Source organism: Bubalus bubalis, chromosome 6 (assembly GCF_019923935.1).
Source record: "Bubalus bubalis isolate 160015118507 breed Murrah chromosome 6, NDDB_SH_1, whole genome shotgun sequence".
Taxonomy (NCBI): domain Eukaryota; kingdom Metazoa; phylum Chordata; class Mammalia; order Artiodactyla; family Bovidae; genus Bubalus; species Bubalus bubalis.
The window spans coordinates 99,041,661-99,063,933 of NC_059162.1; the positions used below are offsets into that span (position 1 = coordinate 99,041,661).

Below are 22,273 nucleotides of genomic sequence, written 5' to 3' on the forward strand. Positions count from 1 at the left end.
AAATTTCCTAAACCTTAATTACACGATCCCAAATTTAAAAATCAAAACAAAAAACTAAGACTCTCATATTTCAGCAGTGGTTATCTTTCACTGTATTTCAAATTTATATTCTCTCATCTCTTAAGATGGAAAATAGGGATATTCACACAGACAAGTCACTGCAAACTTAAGAAAATACATAAGCATCCATAGCCTCAGCGTGTATTAACCTATTGGAGGGTTTAAATAAAAGAAGAGGTAGAATTTTCAGTTGCATTGGACAAATGAAAATGAGCCATGTTGTCTTGTAAGGTACTCCACAGCTAGATGTTACTACAGACTTCAACTCTAGTTCTGTGCAACATCACAATGTTAAATAAGATAACACAGGCATCAGATATTCAAGAAAGGTTTATTTTAAAATAAATGTATACATTTTATTGAAGTATAGTTGACTTACAGTGTTTCAGGTGCACAGCAAGATGATTTAGTTATACAAATACATATATAGTTTTTTGAAATTATTTTCCATCATAGCTTAGTACAAGGTATTGACTACAGTTTCCTATGTTATACCGTAAACCTTTGTTACTTGTTGTAAATCTATTTTTAAATTAGAAATATAGCCCTCTATTCATATTAAGTCAAATAAGTGGAATAAAAATGTCATACACTTTTGAGTTAGGCAAAATTTCTAAATTTTGTTTTCTAAAATACATACATTATACATATTTATATATGTATGTATACAAAATCTTTTCTACTATACTTGATAAAGGCTTGAGAAAGAACATTAAAAAAAAAAAGAAGAGATGAAGAAATTGGAGAACATAAACAAAATGAAATGGGAGCACTGAATATGAAATAGAAAAAGTGAAACAAACGAGATAAAAGTAAAAGATCATCATATAGTCCAGTTGTTTTTAAACGTGACTGCTCATTAGAAGGCAATGGCAACCCACTCCAGTACTCTTGCCTGGAAAATCCCATGGGTGGAGGAGCCTGGTAGGCTACAGTCCATGGGGTCGCGAAGAGTCGGACACGACTGAGCGACTTCACTTTCACTTTTCACTTTCATGCATTGGAGAAGGAAATGGCAACCCACTCCAGTGTTCTTGCCTGGAGAATCCCAGGGACCAGGGAGCCTGGTGGGCTGCCATCTATGGGGTCGCACAGAGTCAGACATGACTGAAGTGACTTAGCAGCAGCAGCTCATTAGAAACATATCTGGAGCTCTGGAAAAAAAAGAAATGTCTGAGTATTTTTTATCTGCGTTTTTTAAAACCTTTTTATTTTATATTGAGGTCTCACTCACCTAGAGCCAGACATCCTGGAATGTGAAGTCAAGTGGGCCTTGAAAGCATCACTACGAACAAAGCTAGTGGAGGTGATGGAATTCCAGTTGAGCTATTTCAAATCCTGAAAGATGATGTTGTGAAAGTGCTGCACTCAATATGCCAGCAAATGTGGAAAACTCAGCAGTGGCCACAGGACTGGAAAAGGTCAGTTTTCATTCCAATCCCAAAGAAAGGCAATGCCAAAGAATGCTCAAACTACCACACAGTTGCACTCATCTCGCATGCTAGTAAAGTAATGCTCAAAATTCTCCAAGCCAGGCTTCAGCAATACGTGAACCATGAACTTCCAGATGTTCAAGCTGGTTTTAGAAAAGGCAGAGGAACCAGAGAACAAATTGCCAACATCTGCTGGATCATTGAAAAAGCAAGAGAGTTCCAGAAAAACATCTATTTCTGCTTTATTGACCTTGTCAAAGCCTTTGACTGTGTGGATCACAATCAACTGTGGAAAATTCTGAAAGAGATGGGAATACCAGACCACCTGACCTGCCTCTTGAGAAACCTGTATGCAGGTCAGGAAGCAACAGTTAGAACTGGACATGGAACAACAGACAGCTCCAAATAGGAAAAGGAGTACGTCAAGGCTGTATATTGTCACCCTGCTTATTTAACTTCTATGCAGAGTACATTATGAGAAACACTGGGCTGGAGGAAGCACAAGCTGGAATCAAGATTGCTGGGAGAAATATCAATAACCTCAGGTATGCAGATGACACCACCCTTATGGCAGAAAGTGAAGAGGAACTAAAAAGCCTCTTGATGAAAGTGAAAGAGGAGAGTGAAAAAGTTGGCTTAAAGCTCAACATTCAGAAAACGAAGATCATGGCATCTAGTCCCATCACTTCATGGGAAATAGATGGGGAAACAGTGGAAACAGTGTCAGACTTTATTTTTCTGGGCTCCAAAATCACTGCAGATGGTGATTGCAGCCATGAAATTAAAAATGCTTACTCCTTGGAAGGAAAGTTATGACGAACCTAGATAGCATATTGAAAAGCAGAGACATTACTTTGCCCACAAAGGTCCATCTAGTCAAGGCTTTGGTTTTTCCAGTGGTCATGTATGGAATTGAGAGTTGGACTGTAAAGAAAGCTGAGTGCCGAAGAATTGATGCTTTTGAACTGTGGTGTTGGAGAAGACTCTTGAGAATCCCTTGGACTGCAAGGAGATCCAACCAGTCCATTCTAAAGGAGTTCAGCCCTGGGATTTCTTTGGAAGGAATGATGCTAAAGCTGAAACTCCAGTCTTTGGCCACCTCACGCAAAGAGTTGACTCATTGGAAAAGACCCTGATGCTGGGAGGGATTGGGGGCAGAAGGAGAAGGGGACGACAGAGGATGAGATGGCTGGATGGCATCACTGACTCGATGGACGTGAGTCTGAGTGAACTCCGGGAGTTGGTGATGGACAGGGAGTCCTGGCATGCTGCGATTCATGGGGTCCCAAAGAGTCGGACACGACTGAGCGACTGAACTGAACTGAACGGATTTTATATTGAAAAGGAAGTATTAGTCGCTCGTTGTGTCCAACTCTTTGCAACCCCAAATTTCAAATTTATTTTGGGATAAAAAATAGTACTGTATTACACACTTAAAATTTTAAGAGGATAGATGTCTATAGACATTGATAGATGTCTAGATATCAGGCTCCTCTGACAGCCTATCCTCTTAGACATCTATGTATAGATATCTATAGATAGGCTGTCAGGCTCCTCTGTCCATGGAACTCTCCAGTCAAGAATAGTGGAGTGAGTTGCCATTCCCTTCTTCAGGGAATCTTCCCTACCCATGGATCAAACCCTAGGTCTCCTGCATTGCAGGCAGATTCTTTACCATTTGAACTACCAGCCCAATTTTGTACTGGAACATAGTCAGTTAACAGTGTTTGATAGTTTCAGGGGAACATGGAGGGAACTCAGCCATCAGGAAACTTCAAAAAACATTTACTTTTCTGTTTTATTTCAAATTGTCTAATTATTTCAAAAAAATATAAGTATGTGATAGTTTGATAGTTTGCAGGATCCTGGAACAACCCAAACCCCCCTTCAAGTTATAAATACTATCTTCTCTTTTTTATTCTTTACATTTTGTAACATAAGAGAGATAACATTTAATAAAACCAAATACTAACACACAAAAAACTCTGGAGGCCCAGGTGTGAGATCTGCCTTCACCTTCACCCTCCCCCATGTGGGCGGGGAGATCCTCCCAGACCAAGCTAGGTGTCCAGGAAGGTCAGCCACAGTCAGGGACAGTCAGCGATCCAGAAGCCACTGCACCATGAGTGTCTCTGCGCTGAGTCCCACCAGAGCCCTGGGCGGGGTCTCTGGGCTCCTGCAGGTGGTCTCCCTGCTCGGCCTGGTTCTGCTTTTGCTCAAGGTGGCACAGCTCTACCTGCGCAGACAGTGGCTGCTCAAAGCCCTTCATCAGTTCCCGTCTCCTCCTTCCCACTGGTTCTATGGACACAAGAAAGAGGTAGGATGGAGCAGGATGGGGGAGTGGGAGGGCAGGGAGGGCTGGGGTAAGGAATGGTCACGGTCAGTTAGTCCATGGGACAAAGCCTTTTTGTATGACCAGTTCATGGCCCCACAAAGTAACACAGCTTATCTCTTAGATCTAGGCTCCTCATCCAGTCCTGGGGCCTCACTCCTCCCAGGCCCTGTGCTGGTGTCCTCGGGTCTGTCAGACACCCCTTCCTCAGGGAGCTCTCAGGCTGTCCTGGAAACCCTGCCCTTTGAAGACAATGGCTGTTCCTTATTGACTCTCCCTGCTCTCCAGGCAGAGCAGCTTCAACTGTCCTTACAAAACAGGCTTCTAGATGTTTCCGTGCTCATTACTCAATTGTATGCTCCCTGCCTGGCCCCGAGCTTGCCTGGGAGCACAGACATCAGTCTGATGGATCAGCCCTGTGGGTTCACTGTGTGTAGAGACAACACACAGGAATCTAAGATGGTGCGGGTCACAGGAAAAGAGGCTCACTTCCTGGGTCGTGTTATGTCAGGTATTAGAAAAAACTGGCTTGGTTTCTTAGCACTGAGGGATTTTTCCTGGTATGTAATTACAGTGCTTAATTCCTGACAAGTTGCTGTCACACAGGAACAGTTTCCCAGGATGGGGTTAGGTGAGGAGAACTGCCTGTTTGGTGTCCTCTCTGAACTATGAGCTCTTGGAACTGAGCCTGTAATCCCCCTCACCCTCAGCACCCAGCCCAGAGCCTGCACAGAGAGGTGTCAGTCCATTGTGTGGAGGGACAGGCAGGAGGGAAAAGAGCAGCTTGCAGGCTGGGAGGGGCAGCACTTGCCTAGAGGTGCGGGGAGCTCAGAGCAAAGTCAGGGGCCACGGAAATGGCTCACCAAGGGTTTGTGGCTTAAACAATTGTTAGGAGACAATCACAGGTTGAACAGATCTGAGGCCACTCTTTCTCTGCAGCACAATTAAAGCAGAGTGGAGACAAAGAGAACTAGAAGCAGCCCAAGCCCCATGCAGGCTGGCCCAGTACCTCTCTCCCCTCTCCTTCCTAATCTCCTGCACCTTGGGTCTCTCAAGGTCCTCTCTACCTTCCTGTGCATTCCAGCCTCTGGGACTTGGCTCCCCATGTGCTCTCTCCCTGGAATGATCTCATCCCTCGCATGACTTTCTCACAAGCCCCAGGCCCAAGTCATTGTCATTCTGGGTCTCCCAGGAGTGGATAGGACAACTCTTTTTCTCTTGGATGTCCTTCTCACAACTCAGTGGTAACTGGATTCAGCTATTTCTCTCTTCAAGATCATAGCTATGAGCTTCTTCTGGAAAGCCTGCCTCTGGTTCATTTTTCTATCTTGAAATCATCTTGGTAAATTATGAATCAAATAATAGCAAGTGCAGGAAGAAGACTTTTCTAACATCCAGCTTTGAGTTAGATCCTATTCCCCAAAGCTTCCCCATAGGCTTTGGCTTTCCTCCATCACACTTTCATGACCCACTCCTGTTTTGGCCACTTAATATCTCAGTCTCCTCCACTAGCCTGCAGGGTCCAAACAGATGAGCATCTAGAGCCGCATCCTAATTTAGTACCTTAAATCCGTGCCTGGCACAAAGTAAATGCTCAGTAAACACAGGCTTAGTGAAGGAACATGACCCATGGTACAAGTCACCTCAAAGCTGGGGAGCTCTGATGGCAGAAGAATGTAGGCAGAGATCAGATACCAAAGGGGCAGAGGGTTGCTCTGAGTTACAGTCATTGAAGTGAAGACAATTTGACTACATGAAACACACCTGGGACCAATTGTTGATGAGAAATCCGGAGGTGACAAAACAAACTGAGTCTCCAAAGTTGAGGAAAGGCAGTTGCTCTGTGGCACAGAAAACAGGCCACCAGGTAGAGGGAAGAAGGTGGGCAAAGACCTGGAAGATGAGCAGGTGGAGCCAGTGCAAGAAGCACTGGAAGCAGCATCTTGAAGGCAGAGCAATGCATCCTGTGGAATTGCCACCTCATCAGGGCAAGAGTAGAGACAGTAGAGACAGAAAGGAAACGCCTTGGTGGTCCCTAATCAGGAGTTTACAAAGATTCCTCTAAGTAGTGGTAAGTGTACAAAAGTTTCTGAGAGTTAGTCAATGAAAATGAGATGAAAAATCCACATATCAAAATCTTATTTCAATACCATTCTCATATGTGTACACTCAGAATCTGTCCTACAACTGTGCATACACTCGGTATGAAAAATAATAATATATACACACAATGTGGTATTTAATTTTTTCCACTTAGCCATATACATTCCAAACAATCTTTCTTACTAAGAAACATTAACATGTATGCTGGGATAATATTAAACGTGTGTAGTGATTGGTATGGCAAAATTAAATTAATATATAAATTTAATTCTTAAGATATAATCTGTTCATTCTTTAAATAAATGTAATCATATGGCATCTGGTCCCATCACTTCATGGCAAATAGATGGGGAAACAGTGGCTGACTTTATATTTCTGGGCTCCAAAATCACTGCAGATGGTGACTGCAGCCATGAAATTAAAAGATGCTTACTCCTTAGAAGGAAAGTTATGACCAACATAGACAGCATATTAGAAAGCAGAGACATTACTTTGCCAACAAAGGTCTGTCTAGTCAAGGCTATGGTTTTTCCAGTGGTCATGTATGGATGTGAGAGTTGGACTATAAAGAAAGCTGAGCGCCAAAGAATTGATGCTTTTGAACTGTGGTGTTGGAGAAGACTCTTGTGAGTCCCTTGGACTGCAAGGAGATCCAACCAGTCCATCCTAAAGGACATCAGTCCTGGGTGTTCATTGGAAGGACTGATGCTGAAGCTGAAACTCCAATACGTTGGCCACCTGATGCAAAGAGTTGACTCACTTGAAAAGACCCTGATGCTAGGAAAGATTGAGGACAGGAGGAGAAGGGGACGACAGAGAATGAGATGGTTGGATGGCATCACCGACTCGATGGACATGGGTTTGGGTAGACTCCGGGAGTTGGTGATGGACAGGGAGGCCTGGCATGCTGCGGTTCATGGTATCACAGAGTCAGACATGACTGAGTGACTGAACTGAACTGAACTGAATCATATGATAACACTGCTTACCGAGTGATAGAAATTATCATCAGTTGCTCAAGCAACAAATGATTTCCAAGATTTTCATAAACCAAGTAATTATCTTTGATGTAAGATTCTGTAGGCAGTTTGTAGTGTTGGCCCATACCTCTACCTGACATGGGACAGAATCCGATCTTAGGACAGTGATGGACAGCCTGCAAGGTTGGATGAGATTCCAGGTCAGAAGAAATAGTTCTAAACTCTTAGTTCTGCTGATGGATCCAGAATGATAATCTGGTACCCTTCCAGCCCTTCACCCTGACATCAGCTCCAGAAATAAAAGAAAGGCATTATTGACTTGTCTTTCCCTTGGTGACAGTTCCAAAAGGAGAGTGAGCTGCCACCGCTACTGGAAAGGGTAGAGAAATACCCAAAGGCCTGTGTTCGCTGGCTGTGGGGCACAAGGGCCTTAGTATTGGTCTACGACCCTGACTACATGAAGGTGTTCCTGGGGAGATCAGGTAAGAAGGAAACCCTCAGCTGGAGACAATCTTTCATTTGAGTACATGTCCCTGGGTGTGAAATTCCACAAGAGACTGACACTTCAGACATCAAGGCCTGAGCTCCTCCAAACACCCTCCCAACCAAAAGCGAGACTAGGGTTTCTCTTTTATGTCTTACTTTTTACAAACGAATTGAGATTATCCCAGAACTGGAAGATGATTCCCTGTCCACACTGATACAGCTTGGGCACCTCTCATTGTTGCCTCTTCTGGGTCATGAGATGGCCAGATGACCACACACTGTAGAAAAATCACAGGTTCTTTCTTATTCTCTGGCAGTGAACTGAGTTTATGTTTCAGGGCAATTCACTATCTTAGTCCTGTGGGTGTTCTGCTCTGGAGCACCAAGCCTCCCTTCCTGCGACCACAATGACTATCAGGACAGAGAGAGTCAGGGATGGGAAGCAAGAGTGCTGTGGCTTCAGGAAGATTGTCATCTGATAAGAACCAAGAAAGGAAGGGAGTCTATGGTCTAGACCTCAGCTGCTCTGGAGGCTCCTTGCCAAGTTTGTTGCCATCCACATTCCTTCTATACCTTTCAGACCCAAAGCCTCATAGAACCTACAAATACTTGACTCCCTGGATTGGTAAGTACATTTAAATACAACTGCAGACCACCCACCATTTAGGTTAAACAAGAGCGGTCTCTTTGCGTAAATGGAGAACAACAGGTTCCAGGCACCCTCATCTCTGAAACAAACCTTATTTCTCTTCTGCTAATAAAACCCTCAGCCTTTATAATGGTGCTGTAGCCCTCCTTTTACCTAAGCTTCTTCTTCATAACTTCTCAGTCTTTACTAATGTTCCCAGTCTAACTTTTCGATAAGTCCTTTGATCACCTGTCCACCTACTCTTTTTCAACCTCTATCTCACTGCTCTCGTAATCACATCCTATGGACAGACATACTGTAAATTCACATCCCTGAAATGTACTGGCTTTTCCCACCCCTGCCCATGATGAGCCTTCTCCTGACACCCTTGGTTCCTCCCAAGTTGGCCCCACTCTCCCCAATGCCCATACACACCCATCCGTGGTTCAGGGACAGGTTTGCTGTTGTTGGAGGGGCAGAAGTGGTTCCAGCACCGGCGGATGCTGACCCCAGCCTTCCGCTATGACATCCTGAAGGCCTACGTGGGAATCATGGCCGACTCTGTCCGAGTGATGCTGGTGAGTCCATCCCTTGTCACCATATGGACTAGAATCCAGCACAGCTGACAAAGTCCACTATCAGACATTTTTGTCCCTCAGACATCCATTGAATAGAGCCCCACAGAATGATGCATTCTCAACTTAGTATGAAACAGTGTTCATTAAAGCTAGGTGGGACAGAGGAACATCTAGGCACCAGCTTGGATCCATACTTTTCTCCTCACCAAGAGAAATCAGGATCATGGTGTATTCAGGGTCCACTCTTCTCCCATCTCCATGTTTGAACACAGAGGGGTAGATCAAGGAGGTCAGTGCAAATTGGCCCTGGCTGGCCTGGGCAATGGCAGCTTCAGTGGTAGAGTGGACATCCCAGGATGTCACACAGGTGGGCTCTGGCCTGGGTTCCATGGCTTCTGCACATCACTGAGCCACTCATGGGAGGAAATGAGTCCAGGTCTACACTCACAGAGCTGGGTCTTCACAAACATCATCTCTGATCTGGACTGGGCATCACCTGGTCTTAGGTAACATTAAATGAATGAAAGGAATTGAGTAGTTCATGCCCCTTCTAAGAGCCCCATTAGAGTCACTTTAGCTTTTCCTTGCCTTGAAATATTTGCTTTGTAGTGTTGATAACACTTTTCCAGATCTGACCTCAGGACACAAAATATTCTCCCCAGACTATGCTTTCTGCTTAGCCACAAGCTGGTTAATATCATAAATTATTCCTAAAATTCATAATTAATTAGGATATTAGAAGAGAATACAACTATTATATAGTAACAGTTCAAAGAAATAGTCATTACATCATACACGTGTGTTACAGCCCTAAGTCGCTAAAACAAGTCTGCTTAGAAAATGAGGACATTTCATCTGAAGATGTAAAGACAGAGAGAAAGTCAGGCCTTCTGGGGAAGCAGAGTAGGGTCAATCCCCATCCCTCCACAGGACAAGTGGGAGGAGCTTGTCAGCCAGGACTCACATCTGGAGATCTTTGGACATGTCTCCTTGATGACCCTGGACACCATCATGAAGTGCGCCTTCAGCCACCAGGGCAGCGTCCAGATGGACAGGTCAGTGACAGCTCTTCAATAGCAGGGTCCTTTTCTCACCAGCTGGGAATGACTTATCTGAGAGGCCGTAAGGGCAGTGTTAATGCTTCTCAGCACAAAAAGTAAGTTCTGCAGAGAGACATGGACCACAGTCAAATTCTACCCAGACTATTCTTGACTCAATCACTAGTTCCAGTTTCCTACACAGGGAGAAGCCTGGATCCTCAGGCCACTTGTAAATACTGAGGGGCTCCTCGGGCTAAGACAGAAATGGCAATACCTCAGTGCTACCTGTCCCCACTGATGAGGAATCCTTGACCCAGAGCCCCAGTCCCTCTCCAGGTCAGCGCCTCCCTCAACTCCAGTCTCTTCTGCGTCCTCTCCCTTCAGGAGCTCCCAGTCCTACATCCAGGCCATCAGGGACCTCAGTCATCTGATTGTTTCCCGACTGCGGAATGCTTTCCACCAGAGCGACCTCATCTACAGGCTGACCCCTGAAGGCCGCTGGAACCACCGGGCCTGCCAGCTCACCCATCAACACACAGGTTCCCCTCCCTCCTGGGCTGCTCCCCCACCTTCATCAGGCACATATGGGAGGGCCTGGCCTTGATTCTTCAGGCAGAGGCCAGACTCCTGCTTCCTCTTCAGGAGCTGGCACATGCCCACCTGCTGCAGGGACTGGGAACCCAGAGGTCGGGGTTTCAGGTGTTGTGTAGGGAGTTACAGGAGTCACCAGGTTGGTGATGACTGAGTGAGACCCCCTCCCAGCAGCATTCAGGCAGAGCCTCCATGGGCCGTGTTACTTCAGGGATTGCTGCCTGGAGTAGATGTCTCTGGAGCTCTCAGTCCTGACATGCTCACCAGTGCCACCCACCTCATCTACCTGGCACCCAGACTGGACCTGAGGGGCAGATGGAGCTATGGTGGGGCTGCATATGGGCCCCCAGACTCCTCAGCTCTGGCTGGGAACCTCTTTTCTGGGACAGATGCAGTGATCAAGGAGAGGAAGGCTCACCTGCAGAAGGAGGGAGAGCTGGAGAAGGTGAGGACCAGGAGGCACTTGGACTTCCTGGACATCCTCCTCTTTGCCAGAGTAAGTGTAGCCAAGAGAAGCCTGAGCCTTTGGGCAGAAGCACACAGGAAGGGCAGACCCTGCACTCTGACCCTGCCTCCACAGATGGAGAATGGGAGCAGCTTGTCTGACGAGGACCTCCGTGCTGAGGTGGACACGTTCATGTTTGAGGGTCACGACACCACAGCCAGTGGCATCTCCTGGATCCTCTATGCTCTAGCCTCCCACCCTGAGCATCAGCAGAGGTGTCGGGCAGAGATCCAGAGCCTCCTGGGGGATGGCACCTCCATCACCTGGTGAGCATCCAGGAGATGGAAGAACCTTGTCCCACCTAGCTAGAGAGAATCCCTGCTTGTCCTGTCCTGCCTGCTCTCAGATGGGCTTCCTTGCAGGGATCACCTGGACCAGATGCCCTACACGACCATGTGCATCAAGGAGGCCATGAGACTTTATCCACCAGTACCAGTCATTGGCAGAGAGCTGAGCAAGCCCATCACCTTCCCTGATGGACGCTCCTTACCTGCAGGTATGAACTTCACCTCACCACTCACCTAAGCACTCTGTAGGACCACATGGTAGACCAGAAATCCACATGTGCTTTCCCAGTTGCAGTATGCTCTGATTTTTTTCTGCCAGAAGATAATATTTACCCACTAGTTTGAATGAGTTTTGAAAAATGTTTTCCTTTAAAAACCTAGGAATAATACTACCATATAGACAATAGTCCCACTACTAGGAATTTAACCTGAGACCCTGGAAATAAAAAAGAACGTATACCACAGTGTTCATTGCAGCATTATTTTCAATAGCCAAGACATGGAAGCAAACTAGATATCCATCGACAAATGAATGGATTATGAAGATGTGGTCCATAAACTCAAGGGAATATTACTCAGTCATAAAACAGTATGAAACTGAGTCTGTTGCAGTGAGGTGGATGAACCTGCAGCCTGTTATACAGAGTGAAATAACTCAGAAACAGAAAAACAAATATCATATATTAACACATATATATAGAATCTAGAAAAATAGTACTGATGAACCATTTGCAGAGAAGGAATGGAGATTTAGACATCAGTTCGGTTCAGTCACTCAGTCGTGTCTGACTGTTTGCAACCCCATGGACTGCAACACGCCAGGCTTCCCTATCCATCACCAACTCCAAGAGATTACTTAAACTCATGTCCATCGAGTCAGTGATGCCATCCAAACTTCATCCCCTTTTCCTCCTGCTGTCTGTCTTTCCCAGCAAAAGGGTCTTTTCCAATGAATCAGGTCTTTGCATGAGGTGGCCAAAGTACTGGAGCTTCAGCTTCAGCATCAGTCCTTCCAATGAATATTCAGGACTGATTTCCTTTAGAATTGACTGGTTGGATCTCCTTGCTGTCCAAGGGACTCTCAAGAGTCTTCTCCAATACCACACTTCAAAAGCATCAATTCTTCAGTGCCCAGCTTTCCTTATGGTCCAACCTTCACATCCATACATGACTACCAGAAAAACCATAGCTTTGACTATATGGACCTTTATCTCAAAGTGATTTCTTGGCTTTTTAATATGCTGTCTTGGTTGGTATTAGCTTTTCTTCCAAAGAGCAAGCGTCTTTTAATTTCATCACTGCAATCACCATCTGCAGTGATTTTGGAGTCCAAGAAAATAAAGTCTGTCACTGTTTCTATTGTTTCCCCATCTATTTGCCATGAAGTGATGGGGCCAGATCCCATTATCTTATTTTTCTGAATGTTGAGTTTTAAGCCACTTTTTCACTCTCCTCTTTCACTTTCATCACGAGGCTCTTCAGTTCCTCTTTGTTTTCTGCCGTAAGGGTGTCATCTGCATATCTGAGGTTATTGATATTTCTCCCAGCAATCTTAATTCCAGCTTGTGCTTCTTCCAGCCCAGCGTTTCTCATGATGTACTCTACATAGAAGTTGAATAAGCAGGGTGACAATGTACAGCCTTGGCGTACTCCTTTTCCTATTTGGAACCAGTCTGTTGTTCCATGTCCAGTTCTAACTGTTGCTTCCTGACCTGCATACAGGTTTCTCAAGAGGCAGGTCAGGTGGTCTGGTATTCCTATCTCTTTCAGAATTTTCCGGTTTATTGTGATCCACACAGTCAAAGGCTTTGTTTGGCATAGTCAATAAAGCAGAAATAGATGTTTTTCTGGAACTCTCTTGCTTTTTCGATGATCCAGCGGATGTTGGCAATTTCATCTCTGATTCCGCTGCCTTTTCTAAAACCAGCTTGAACATCTGGAAGTTCATGGTTCACGTATTGCTGAAGCCTGGCTTGGAGAATTTTGAGCATTACTTTACTAGCGTGTGAGATGAGTGCAACTGTGTGGTAGTTTGAGCATTGTTTGGCATTGCCTTTCTTTGGGATTGGAATGAAAACTGACCTTTTCCAGTCCTGTGGCCACTGCTGAGTTTTCCACATTTGCTGGCATATTGAGTGCAGCACTTTCACAGCATCATCTTTCAGGATTTGAAATAGCTCAACTGGAATTCCATCACCTCCACTAGCTTTGTTCGTAGTGATGCTTCCTAAGGCCCACTTGACTTCACTTCCCAGGATGTCTGGCTCTAGGTGAGTGATCACACCATCGTGATTATCTGGGTCGTGAAGATCTTTCTTATACAGTTCTTCTGTGTATCCTTGCCACCTCTTCTTAATATCTTCTGCTTCTTTTACATCCATAGCATCTCTGTCCTTTATCGAGCCCATCTTTGCATGAAATGTTCCCTTGGTATCTCCAATTTTCTTGAAGAGATCTCTAGTCTTTCCCATTCTGTTGTTTTCCTCTATTTCTTTGCATTGATCACTGAGGAAGGCTTTCTTTTTATCTCTCCTTGCTATTCTTTGGAATTCTGCATTTAAATGGGAATATCTTTCTTTTTCTCCTTTGCTTTTCACTTCTCTTCTTTTCACAGCTATTTTTAAGTCCTCCTCAGTCAGCCATTTTGTTTTTTTGCATTTCTTTTCCATGGGGATGGTTTTGATCCCTGTCTCCTGTACAATGTCACGAACCTCAGTCCATAGTTCATCAGGCACTCTGTCTATCAGATCTAGCCCTAGTAACATCCAACTAAAAAAATGAGTGGGTTGCTATTTCCATCTCTCTCCCTCCCTCCCTCTCTCTCGCTCTCTCTTTCTCTCTCTCTCTCTCTCTATATATATATATATACACACACACAACATTGTACAGCTAGTAACATCCAATTAAAAACATGATTGACACAGAACTTGAATGCAACAAAAGCTCAATAAACAAATGTTAACCCTTGAATGTGGTCTTATAATGGAACCTAAAACTCTAATTCCTTGAAACATGAAGACTTAAGAGAAAAGCAGACAGAAGCAGGGGGAAGCATGCTTCTTCCACATGGATCCAAGTAAAGGAGGGTGCTTAGGGACTCCACTGCCATGGGTCGGATAGTACAGTCTCTGAGGATTTCTCTGGTGGTGGCAGAGAGCAGCTGATGATGAAGTCTGAGAGCCCTGCCATGGCTGGAGGCCACCCACTGATTCACCTCACAGTGGGACTGAATCCCAGCCCTTCCCCATCTTAGCTGTGTAATCATAGACCCATCCCTTAGTCTTTCTGAGGCTCAGGTGCTTCATCGGTTCATGGGGATAGAACTGCCTTCCTTGAGGGCTGTGTGAGGATTAAATGAGTTACTGCACATTCCCCAGGGTCATGATGGTACTTGATAAATGTGAGTTGTCACCTGAGTTGCTCTTAAATGTAAGCCTCCAATTCTTTTACTTCTCAATCCTGCTTCCTGGTCACCTACTCCTAACCGAACTCATGTGCTTTTTCATGCCCAGCCCACCTGTCTTGCAAGAACATCATTTCATTCAGAGTGATGGAGGGTGTTCCCATGGTGGTTCCCAGGACTTTTGTGAAGACATACTCCCCCTGCTTCATGGGGACCATCAGGCTTCTCTCTCTCCTCTCTGCCCCACAGGAATCTTAGTCTCCCTCTCCTTTTATGGACTTCATCACAACCCAAATGTGTGGCCGAACCCGGAGGCAAGTTGGTGGTGTGAGGAGGGGATGGGATGCTCTCTCTGCACCAGCCGCTCCTGCTCCTGCTCTGTGGATTGATGTGAGGAGTTTGACCCCACTGTCCTAGCCCCATTGTTCTCTCTGCAGGTGTTTGACCCAACCCGGTTCTCACCAGGTTCTACTCGACACAGCTATGCCTTCCTGCCCTTCTCAGGAGGATCCAGGTGAGGCCTCTGTACTGGGGGAAGCAGGTGTCACTGGTTGCTCCCTGATATGTGTGACTGTATACATTCGTATGTGGTGCATGCAGTTCTGTCCTTGTGTGCTGATGTAGTGAGAAGGAGGCATGGGTCTCCATGTACAAGAAGGTCTTTAGGGCCCGCCACAATGACGTTGACCTCCTGATGTCCACGAGGATTGACATCATTTCCATGTCAGTGACTGATCCAAAGTATCCAGGGTTTTCCTCACTTTAGGAGTATGACATCTTAACATTAGAAGTCTTCTTGAAAGTTAAACTACACATGTTTGGTTTGGACAATTTCAGTCACCTTAAAAGACGGTTTCCTCTGTTCCCACATTGCTAGCTAGCCTTTCTACTTAATCCACCAGTCCACCTCTCACTGTATCTATTGTGTTTGCATGGGTTTGGAATATCGGTTGCCTTCCATGTCCTGAGGCTTCGAGTCATGTCTGTGATCAGTCAGTTGTTGTTTGAATAAGTTTCACAGTCATGAGTGTGTTCTCTAGTTCTACAGTACATCTGACATAATTTTGACTTCATATTAATATAACCATGACACGTTTCCTGTTGCCAAAATTCTTTATATAATAGCAGAAGTTATATATCATAGTCTCAGAGTCTACAGAGTCTAATGTTAGCAAGATACAGAGTAAAGTGGAGGACAATCAAGTAAGCTTTGGGGAGAAAACTATTTTTTATTTGACAAGCATTTGTAAAGTCCCTTGCATGTAAAGTATAAAGCACCCTTGAAATAGCTATTAACCTGGATGATACATTCCTAAATGACTGAAGATCTTAAAGGCTACAGCTGCTGCTGCTGCTAAGTCACTTCAGCCGTGTCCGACTCTGTGCGACCCCATGGACGGCAGCCCACCAGGCTCCGCTGTCCCTGGGATTCTCCAGGCAAGAACACTGGAGTGGGTTGCCACTGCCTTCTCCAATGCATGAAAGTGAAACGGAAGTCGCTCAGTCATGTCCGACTCTTCACGACCCCATGGACTGCAGCCTACCAGGCTCCTCCATCCATGGGCTACAGAACCTCCCCTAAAATAGTAACTTCAGTGGCTTTGTAACTTAGTAGAAACAAATTTTTTCTGACTCTACAGTTCTAGGAAATTTTCAACTGTGAATCAACATTCACAGAACAGCTTTGAAGCAAATTGTCTTCCTGAATTGCTTCTAGGATTTGGTTTACACCAGGGCCCAGTCCTTGCCTATAGACATGGCTGCACGTCATGCAGCTGCCACTAGAGGAAAGGCACTAGGCAGCTTGATTTTAGGTCAGAATGAATATTTGTTATACTCTCAGTCCATTTGAGTTGTTTTCAATTCAATTAATATTGTTCAAAGGTGAAAGTATGTATTAAGCGTGTCTCCGTGTGCCAAGACCTGTGCTAGGAGACGGGAACACAGGGATGATAACGCTGTCCTCCCCCAGGGCTCACTGTCAACAACATGTCTCCTCAAGACAGACGTCATTCACACATCCACTCTTTCACTCACTCATTCCTTGGGCAGACTGTGGAGGATCCACGATCCAGCGCTGTGCTGGGCACTGGATGTGCTGCGTCCTTGAGTTACATCCATGGTGCCCTGAGGGTCCAGAGTGGGCAGAGGTGCAGCCAGCAGAGGGGGTGAGGGTGGTGGTCACTGGATGGAGCCTTGAGCATGAGGATGGCAGAGGCGAGGGGAGGGAACCTCAACCGTCCCTGAGTCAGGAAGACGAGAGGGACAGACCCCAGGTGAGTGAGGAAGAATCCAGAGAGGGCTGTGATGCCGCTGAGGCACTGGGACGTGTGCTCCCTGTGATGCGGAACAGAGCAGGCCTGGAACTACTGGGGCTTTAGAGCGAGGGGAGGAATGGAGGCTGAAAAGGCCTGATGAGGCGACCAAGTGACGGCAAGGAGGGTCATTTCTGGATTAGAATGGAGCGTTCCAAAGGTAGATTGACTGAGGGGCTGAGGGGGACAGGAAGCCAGACCATTAATTCAGAGGCAAATGGTCAGCTGGTTAGGGTCGTTAACCCATGTCCCACCAGGAAGCCTCCCTGTTGCCCTTCTGATTCCTTGCACAGCCCTGTCTTGTCTTCTCTGGGGACTGGGCAGCCTGTCTGTCCACCGTAGGTGGTAAGGTCCTGAGAGGCTGTCCACCCTGCCCCTACAGTGCCCTGGGCTGGCCTGAAGCCGGGCATTGCCAGTGGACAGGTGAATAAAGCACTAGTTCACATCTTGATCCACTTGACTTGACTCTGAGGCTTAGAGCACTGACGCTCCCCAGGTTTCCTGCTGAGAGCAGGATATGAGTTAGGAGCTAGTCCGTAGGGAGGTGGGCTTTGTCATCTGTCAGGGGGAGAGCTTCGCTGGCAAGTTCTGTGTGATGAGTAAGGAAGGGATCAGGGCTGGGCCACCTCTAGGAGAGCCCTGATTCCCTGTACTCAGCAGGGGTTAGAAGCCTCTGCTTACTTCCTTTTTATCTCCGAACCTAGGAACTGCATCGGGAAGCAGTTTGCCATGAATGAGTTGAAGGTGGCCGTGGCCCTGACCTTGCTTCGCTTTGAGCTGTCACCGGATCCCTCCAGGGTCCCTGTGCCCACTCCAATCATGGTGCTGAGATCCAAAAATGGGATCCACTTGCAGCTTAGGAAGCTGTCTGATCCAGGTGGAGACAAGGACAAGCTCTGAGGGCCCCTGCCCGCCATCCTGTCTCCTGTCACTCTCCCTGTCCTTGCCCCTTTGCCCATTTCCTTCTTCTGTCTGCCCCCCACCAGCTTGCCTCATCTCCTGTCTCCTGCCCAGCAGCTGACTTTCTTTCTGCCCTTCTCCTCTCACCTTTCTCCAGGCTCCCTATCTGCTGTCTCTCCATCTGTCTCTAACCCCTGTATCTCTCACTGTCCACTGGAATCCTGATCACCCGACACCCTCCAGTCTGTCTGTTCTCTCCTCTGTTTCTCCCCTTCTGCCTGCCTGTCTGACCCTGAATTCATGTATATTTGCTTCTAAAATAATTTACCATTGGCTTAGGGACTTGGGACTTCTCTGATAGTGGGATAAAGAACCCACCTGGTATGCAGGAGCCACCAGAGACAAGTTCAATTTCTGGGTCAGGAAGATCCCTTGGAGAAGGAAATGGCAACCCACTCCAGTATTCTTGCCTGGGGAATCCCATGAACAGAGGAGCCTGGTGGATTGCAGTTCACAGAATGGCAAAGGGTTGGACTTGACTGAGCACAGGGCAGAATATCTTAGAGACTTAGAAAAATACAAAGTTATTCTCTGAAGGCTCTGGAGTGAGAAATCTGAAGTGGGTTTCCCTGGGAAAAGGAAGATGTTGGCAGGCTCCACCTCCAAGGATCTAGGACCAGGTCCCACTCTTTGCCTTTTCTGCATCTAGCTCTGCAATCTTTGCATTCCTTGGCTCCTGGGCCCTCCTCCCTATGTGAATCGAGCAGCATCTCAAACGTCCCTCTGCTTCTGTCTTCACATCACTTTCTCTTTCACCAGGACTTTTGTGATTAGATGAACAACTCAGATAAGACAGACTTGTTCTCCTGTCTGGTGATTAGGATGAGGACACCTGGGCAGCCATTGCTGAACATGTTAAGTCTTGTGTGACCACCATCAGCCTGTCTCCAGCTCTCTCCAATGCCTACCCATGTGTCAGTCATGTGGCTTCCCCTCTCTTGCTCTCCCTTAATAAAGTTCGCAGTGTCATATGGAGTGTACTTGTCTTCTCTGAAAGGATCTGGATGAAACAAAAGAGAAAGAAGTGGAGGGAAGACAGTAGAGAGGAGGAGGGGAGATGACACCGCTCTGTGGGGCTGGAACTCCAGCAGGGAAAGTGTGTCTGGCCCCACTGCAGCCTCACACTCTGAGGTCCCTCATGCCCCACATGCTGCCTGGCGCCTGAAGCTCCCATGACAGCTGAGTCAGGAGAAAGGGCTTGTCTCCAAAGGCTCAGAGGGAAGATGCTCACACCAGCACCTGTTAGGGAAGGAGCCTCCTGCTCTTCCATGGTGGCTTCCTCACCACATCTGTAGAGGGGCCCAGCCAGCACCCACCCTGTGCTAGCAGGGAAGACATTACAGACTTGGCCAGACACAAGGGGCTTCTTCACCCCAAATGAGATTTGAGCAGAGTCCAGGCTGGCCTTCTCTCCAGTCCCTTGGCAGACCTTCCTCTCAGGCATGGCCTAGGCTCCTTAGAAGCCTAGAGTGGGCAGCTGTGCTGGAGGGTATGGGAGGAGCCAACTGGGCACAAGGCTTGGCTACTGGGAACAGGTGTCAGACCCAAATCCAGGACAGCTGGTGGCACCTCCCCCACAGGATAGCACCTTGGAGTCCCTGGCATGCAGCCTGGCCACTCTGAGTGAGGACGGGCTTCTTCAACCCTGCCATTCCTGGAGACCATGTTGGGGCCTGTCCTCCTGACCCTGGGCACTGACCAGAAACAGGCCCTTTGCACTCCTCCTCCAGCCTGTCTGCACCCAGCCCTGCTCTCTTCTGGTTCTGCACACAGGTCCTCCTCCCTCCCACCCCTGCCCTTCCTAGACCAGTGTCCTGCCAGAAGAGGCCTTCCAGCAGCGCTGGGCTGTGCTGTGCTGTTGCCATGTGCCTCCTGATGGGGCCTCTCCCCAGCCAGTGCCTGCAGCTGGGACCTTCAGACCAGTAATCCTCTCCCCATCTCCAGGTTCCTAGGTCACCGGGCTAGTTCATTCTGCTTCTAGAAGTGACCAGGGGAAGGCTTTCTTCTGCAACAGGGGTGGGTCACACTCTCACTTGCTCTCTTTCTATGGCCATGTTAGTTCTGCACTCCCCCTACAAAACACCCAGTGAAGCCGCAGAAAAATCCCTGCCCTAGAGCCTGCCACAGTCGCAGGCTGAGACAAGGTCTGGAACAGAAACCAGAACTTGAGGAACAGGATTCTGTGCAAGCAACCACACAAGCCCAGCTGGCAGCAGCAGCTGAAACTGATGAAGAACCAGTCAGGAAAGGAAAACAGAGCTGGAGTGAAAAGAAGGCGTGAAAGGCTATGTCCAAATTAGGTCTTCACCAGGTTACAGGGGTTACTAGAGTGGCTATCCAGACATCTAAGAATATCCTTTTTCTCATCAAGAAACCAGATGTGTACAAGAGCCCAGCTTCAAATACCTAGATAGTTTTGAGGGAAGCCAAGATCGAGGACTTATCTCAGCAAGCACAATTAGCAGCTGCTGAGAAATTCAACATTCAAAGTGAAGCTGTTTCCAAAATTCAGGAAAACACAGATTCCAACTGTACAAGAGGAGAGTGAAGAGGAAGAGGTTGATGAAACAGGTGTGGAAGTTAAGGACCTAGAATTGGTCACGTCACAAGCAAATGTGTCAAGAACAAAGGCGGTCCAAGCCCTGAAGAACAACATTAATGATATTGTAAGTGTTATTACAGCATTATGGAGAAGGCAATGGCACCCCACTCCAGTACCTCTTGCTTGGAAAATCCCATGGATGGAGGAGCCTGGTAGGCTGCAATCCATGGGGTCGCTAAGAGTCGGACATGACTGAGCGACTTCACTTTCACTTTTCACTTTCATGCATTGGAGAAGGAAATGGCAGCCCACTCCAGTGTTCTTGCCTGGAGAATCCCAGGGACGGGGAAGCCTGGTGGGCTGCCGTCTATGGGGTCGCACAGAGTCGGAAATGACTGAAGTGACTTAGCATAGCATTACAGCATTAACAATAACTATCTGAAAAAAGGACCTTTTTTGGTGCTTCAAAAGAGTAACTGCAGCTGACTTTGAAGTTTGTACTGTTTCTAACATTAATAAAGTTAATGCTTCTTGTTGGATGAAAAAAAAAAAAAGTGGCCAGGTAGACACTGTGTTTGACCAGGAATGGAGCAGTAGAGTTAGCTGGATATGTCCTAGGCAGGAAGTTTGACGAGTCCCCTGGAGTGAAGTGGCACCGAAAGGGTCAGTCTAGTCACTCTCAGAGCATGGGGTGACAGGAACTTTTTCTTCTATGTGGCCAGCCATGAACATGAGTTGAAATCACAGGATTTTACAGGAGCTGAAGAGAATGACTAAGAAGAGACCCGGCTTGTTCCAGGCAGTAGGAAAGACCCCAGCTGCATCCATACTCCTATGTGCATCTGCCAGGATACAACTGGGGTTGTACATATCATATACATGTATCAGCTCGGGTTGTACATAGACAGACATCCCTGTGCAACCTCAAGCTATATGTGCTTCTTACACATTCCACACTCTGCTCACACACATGAGCACAAACCCTGGATCCTATGAGGCAGCAGGATCTCTTTGGAGAGCTGGTAGGATTAAATGGAATTCAGCTTTGGTGCCCATTGGTCCCCAGCTCCCCTCTTACAGGGACCTTCTCCATTCCTTCTGACTCCAGAGGTCTCAAGGGCACGTGCCCTCAGCTGCTGCTGCTAAGTCACTTCAGTCGTGTCCGACTCTATGTGACCCCACAGACGTCAGCCCACGAGGCTCCCCCATCCCTGGGATTCTCCAGGCAAGAACACTGGAGTGGGTTGCCATTTCCTTCCCCAATGCAGGAAAGTGAAAAGTGAGAGTGAAGTCGTTCAGTCGTGTCCGACTCTTCGCAACCCCATGGACTGCAGCCCACCAGGCTCCTTTGTCCATGGGATTTTCCAGGCAAGAGTACTGGAGTGGGGTGCCATTGCCTTCTCCATAGTGCCCTCAGAGAGAGATGCAATTCTACCCATGGAGTCTTAGTCAAAAGAGGGCAGAGTCAGGTTCCTTCCCTTAGTGTTTAAGTGGGATAACAGCTTCTTCCAGTCCTGCCTCACTGGCCTCCTGACAATCCAGGGATCAGAGGAGCAGATGCATCTTAGACTTGAGTTCCACCCATGGGTCAGAGATGGATGGTACGCTGAGCTCTGCTCCCCAGGAATGCCTACTGAAACCATTTTTTCACTCGTGCAGAGAAAGTTCTGTCCAGGGCCAGGACAGAGGGGAAAGTGGGTGGCATGGGAGACACTCTGGTGAGGCCTCAGCATCCCAGCCTCAGGTGAGCAAGGAGATCTGAGTCTTGACAAGGCTTTGTAGGAGTGAGCATGAGGCCCATGGCCCAACTCCCAAGGCTGTGACCTTCTTCTCAGAGTCCATGCATCAGCAGCAGGAAGGATGTGTCTCCAGGTGGTCTATCCCCAGGGCAATATAAAGACATCCCCAAGTCCCAGGGCCAGAATTCCCCCTCTCTTGCCTCTCCCCTAGAGCCCAGTTCCCTTCCTTCCACACCTGTCCAGTTCCTGGATTGAAGCCCACTAATGGCTTTAGACTTGAACCCTAGAGGT

General features: G+C 47.1%; 1 protein-coding gene and 1 pseudogene across 4 annotated transcripts; both read left to right on the forward strand.

Annotated features, from left to right (window-relative positions):
- The first annotated feature begins 3,576 nt into the window (after positions 1 to 3,576).
- Positions 3,577 to 18,670, forward strand: LOC102414760 (taurochenodeoxycholic 6 alpha-hydroxylase). Of its 4 annotated transcripts, XM_006052510.4 has the most exons (13): positions 3,587 to 3,810; positions 7,249 to 7,390; positions 7,975 to 8,019; positions 8,473 to 8,600; positions 9,531 to 9,655; positions 10,025 to 10,179; positions 10,621 to 10,727; positions 10,812 to 11,002; positions 11,099 to 11,232; positions 14,676 to 14,740; positions 14,864 to 14,940; positions 17,446 to 17,618; positions 18,461 to 18,670. In XM_006052510.4, exons 1-13 carry the CDS (start codon positions 3,616 to 3,618, stop codon positions 18,469 to 18,471), a joined length of 1,548 nt encoding a protein of 515 aa, XP_006052572.4. In that variant the 5' UTR covers positions 3,587 to 3,615; the 3' UTR covers positions 18,472 to 18,670. The 4 variants fall into 4 exon arrangements, with proteins under 4 accessions (XP_044800983.1, XP_006052573.4, XP_006052572.4 ...); XM_006052511.4 differs by having other exon boundaries at positions 3,580 to 3,810; positions 10,621 to 10,676; positions 17,446 to 18,670; XM_006052509.4 differs by having other exon boundaries at positions 17,446 to 18,670.
- A 694-nt stretch (positions 18,671 to 19,364) lies between these two features.
- LOC102414990 lies at positions 19,365 to 22,247 on the forward strand (annotated as a pseudogene).
- Positions 22,248 to 22,273: the final 26 nt, after the last annotated feature.

What these genes read in the sequence shown, in the direction of transcription:
- LOC102414760 (XM_006052509.4), top strand. Translation starts at nt 3,616, where the DNA reads ATGAGTGTCTCTGCGCTGAGTCCCACCAGAGCCCTGGGCGGGGTCTCT. An exon ending in ATGTGTGGCCGAACCCGGAG is followed by an intron (nt 14,741 to 14,863) that starts GCAAGTTGGTGG and finishes TTCTCTCTGCAG; the next exon opens with GTGTTTGACCCAACCCGGTT. An exon ending in CCCTTCTCAGGAGGATCCAG is followed by an intron (nt 14,941 to 17,445) that starts GTGAGGCCTCTG and finishes CTCCGAACCTAG; the next exon opens with GAACTGCATCGGGAAGCAGT.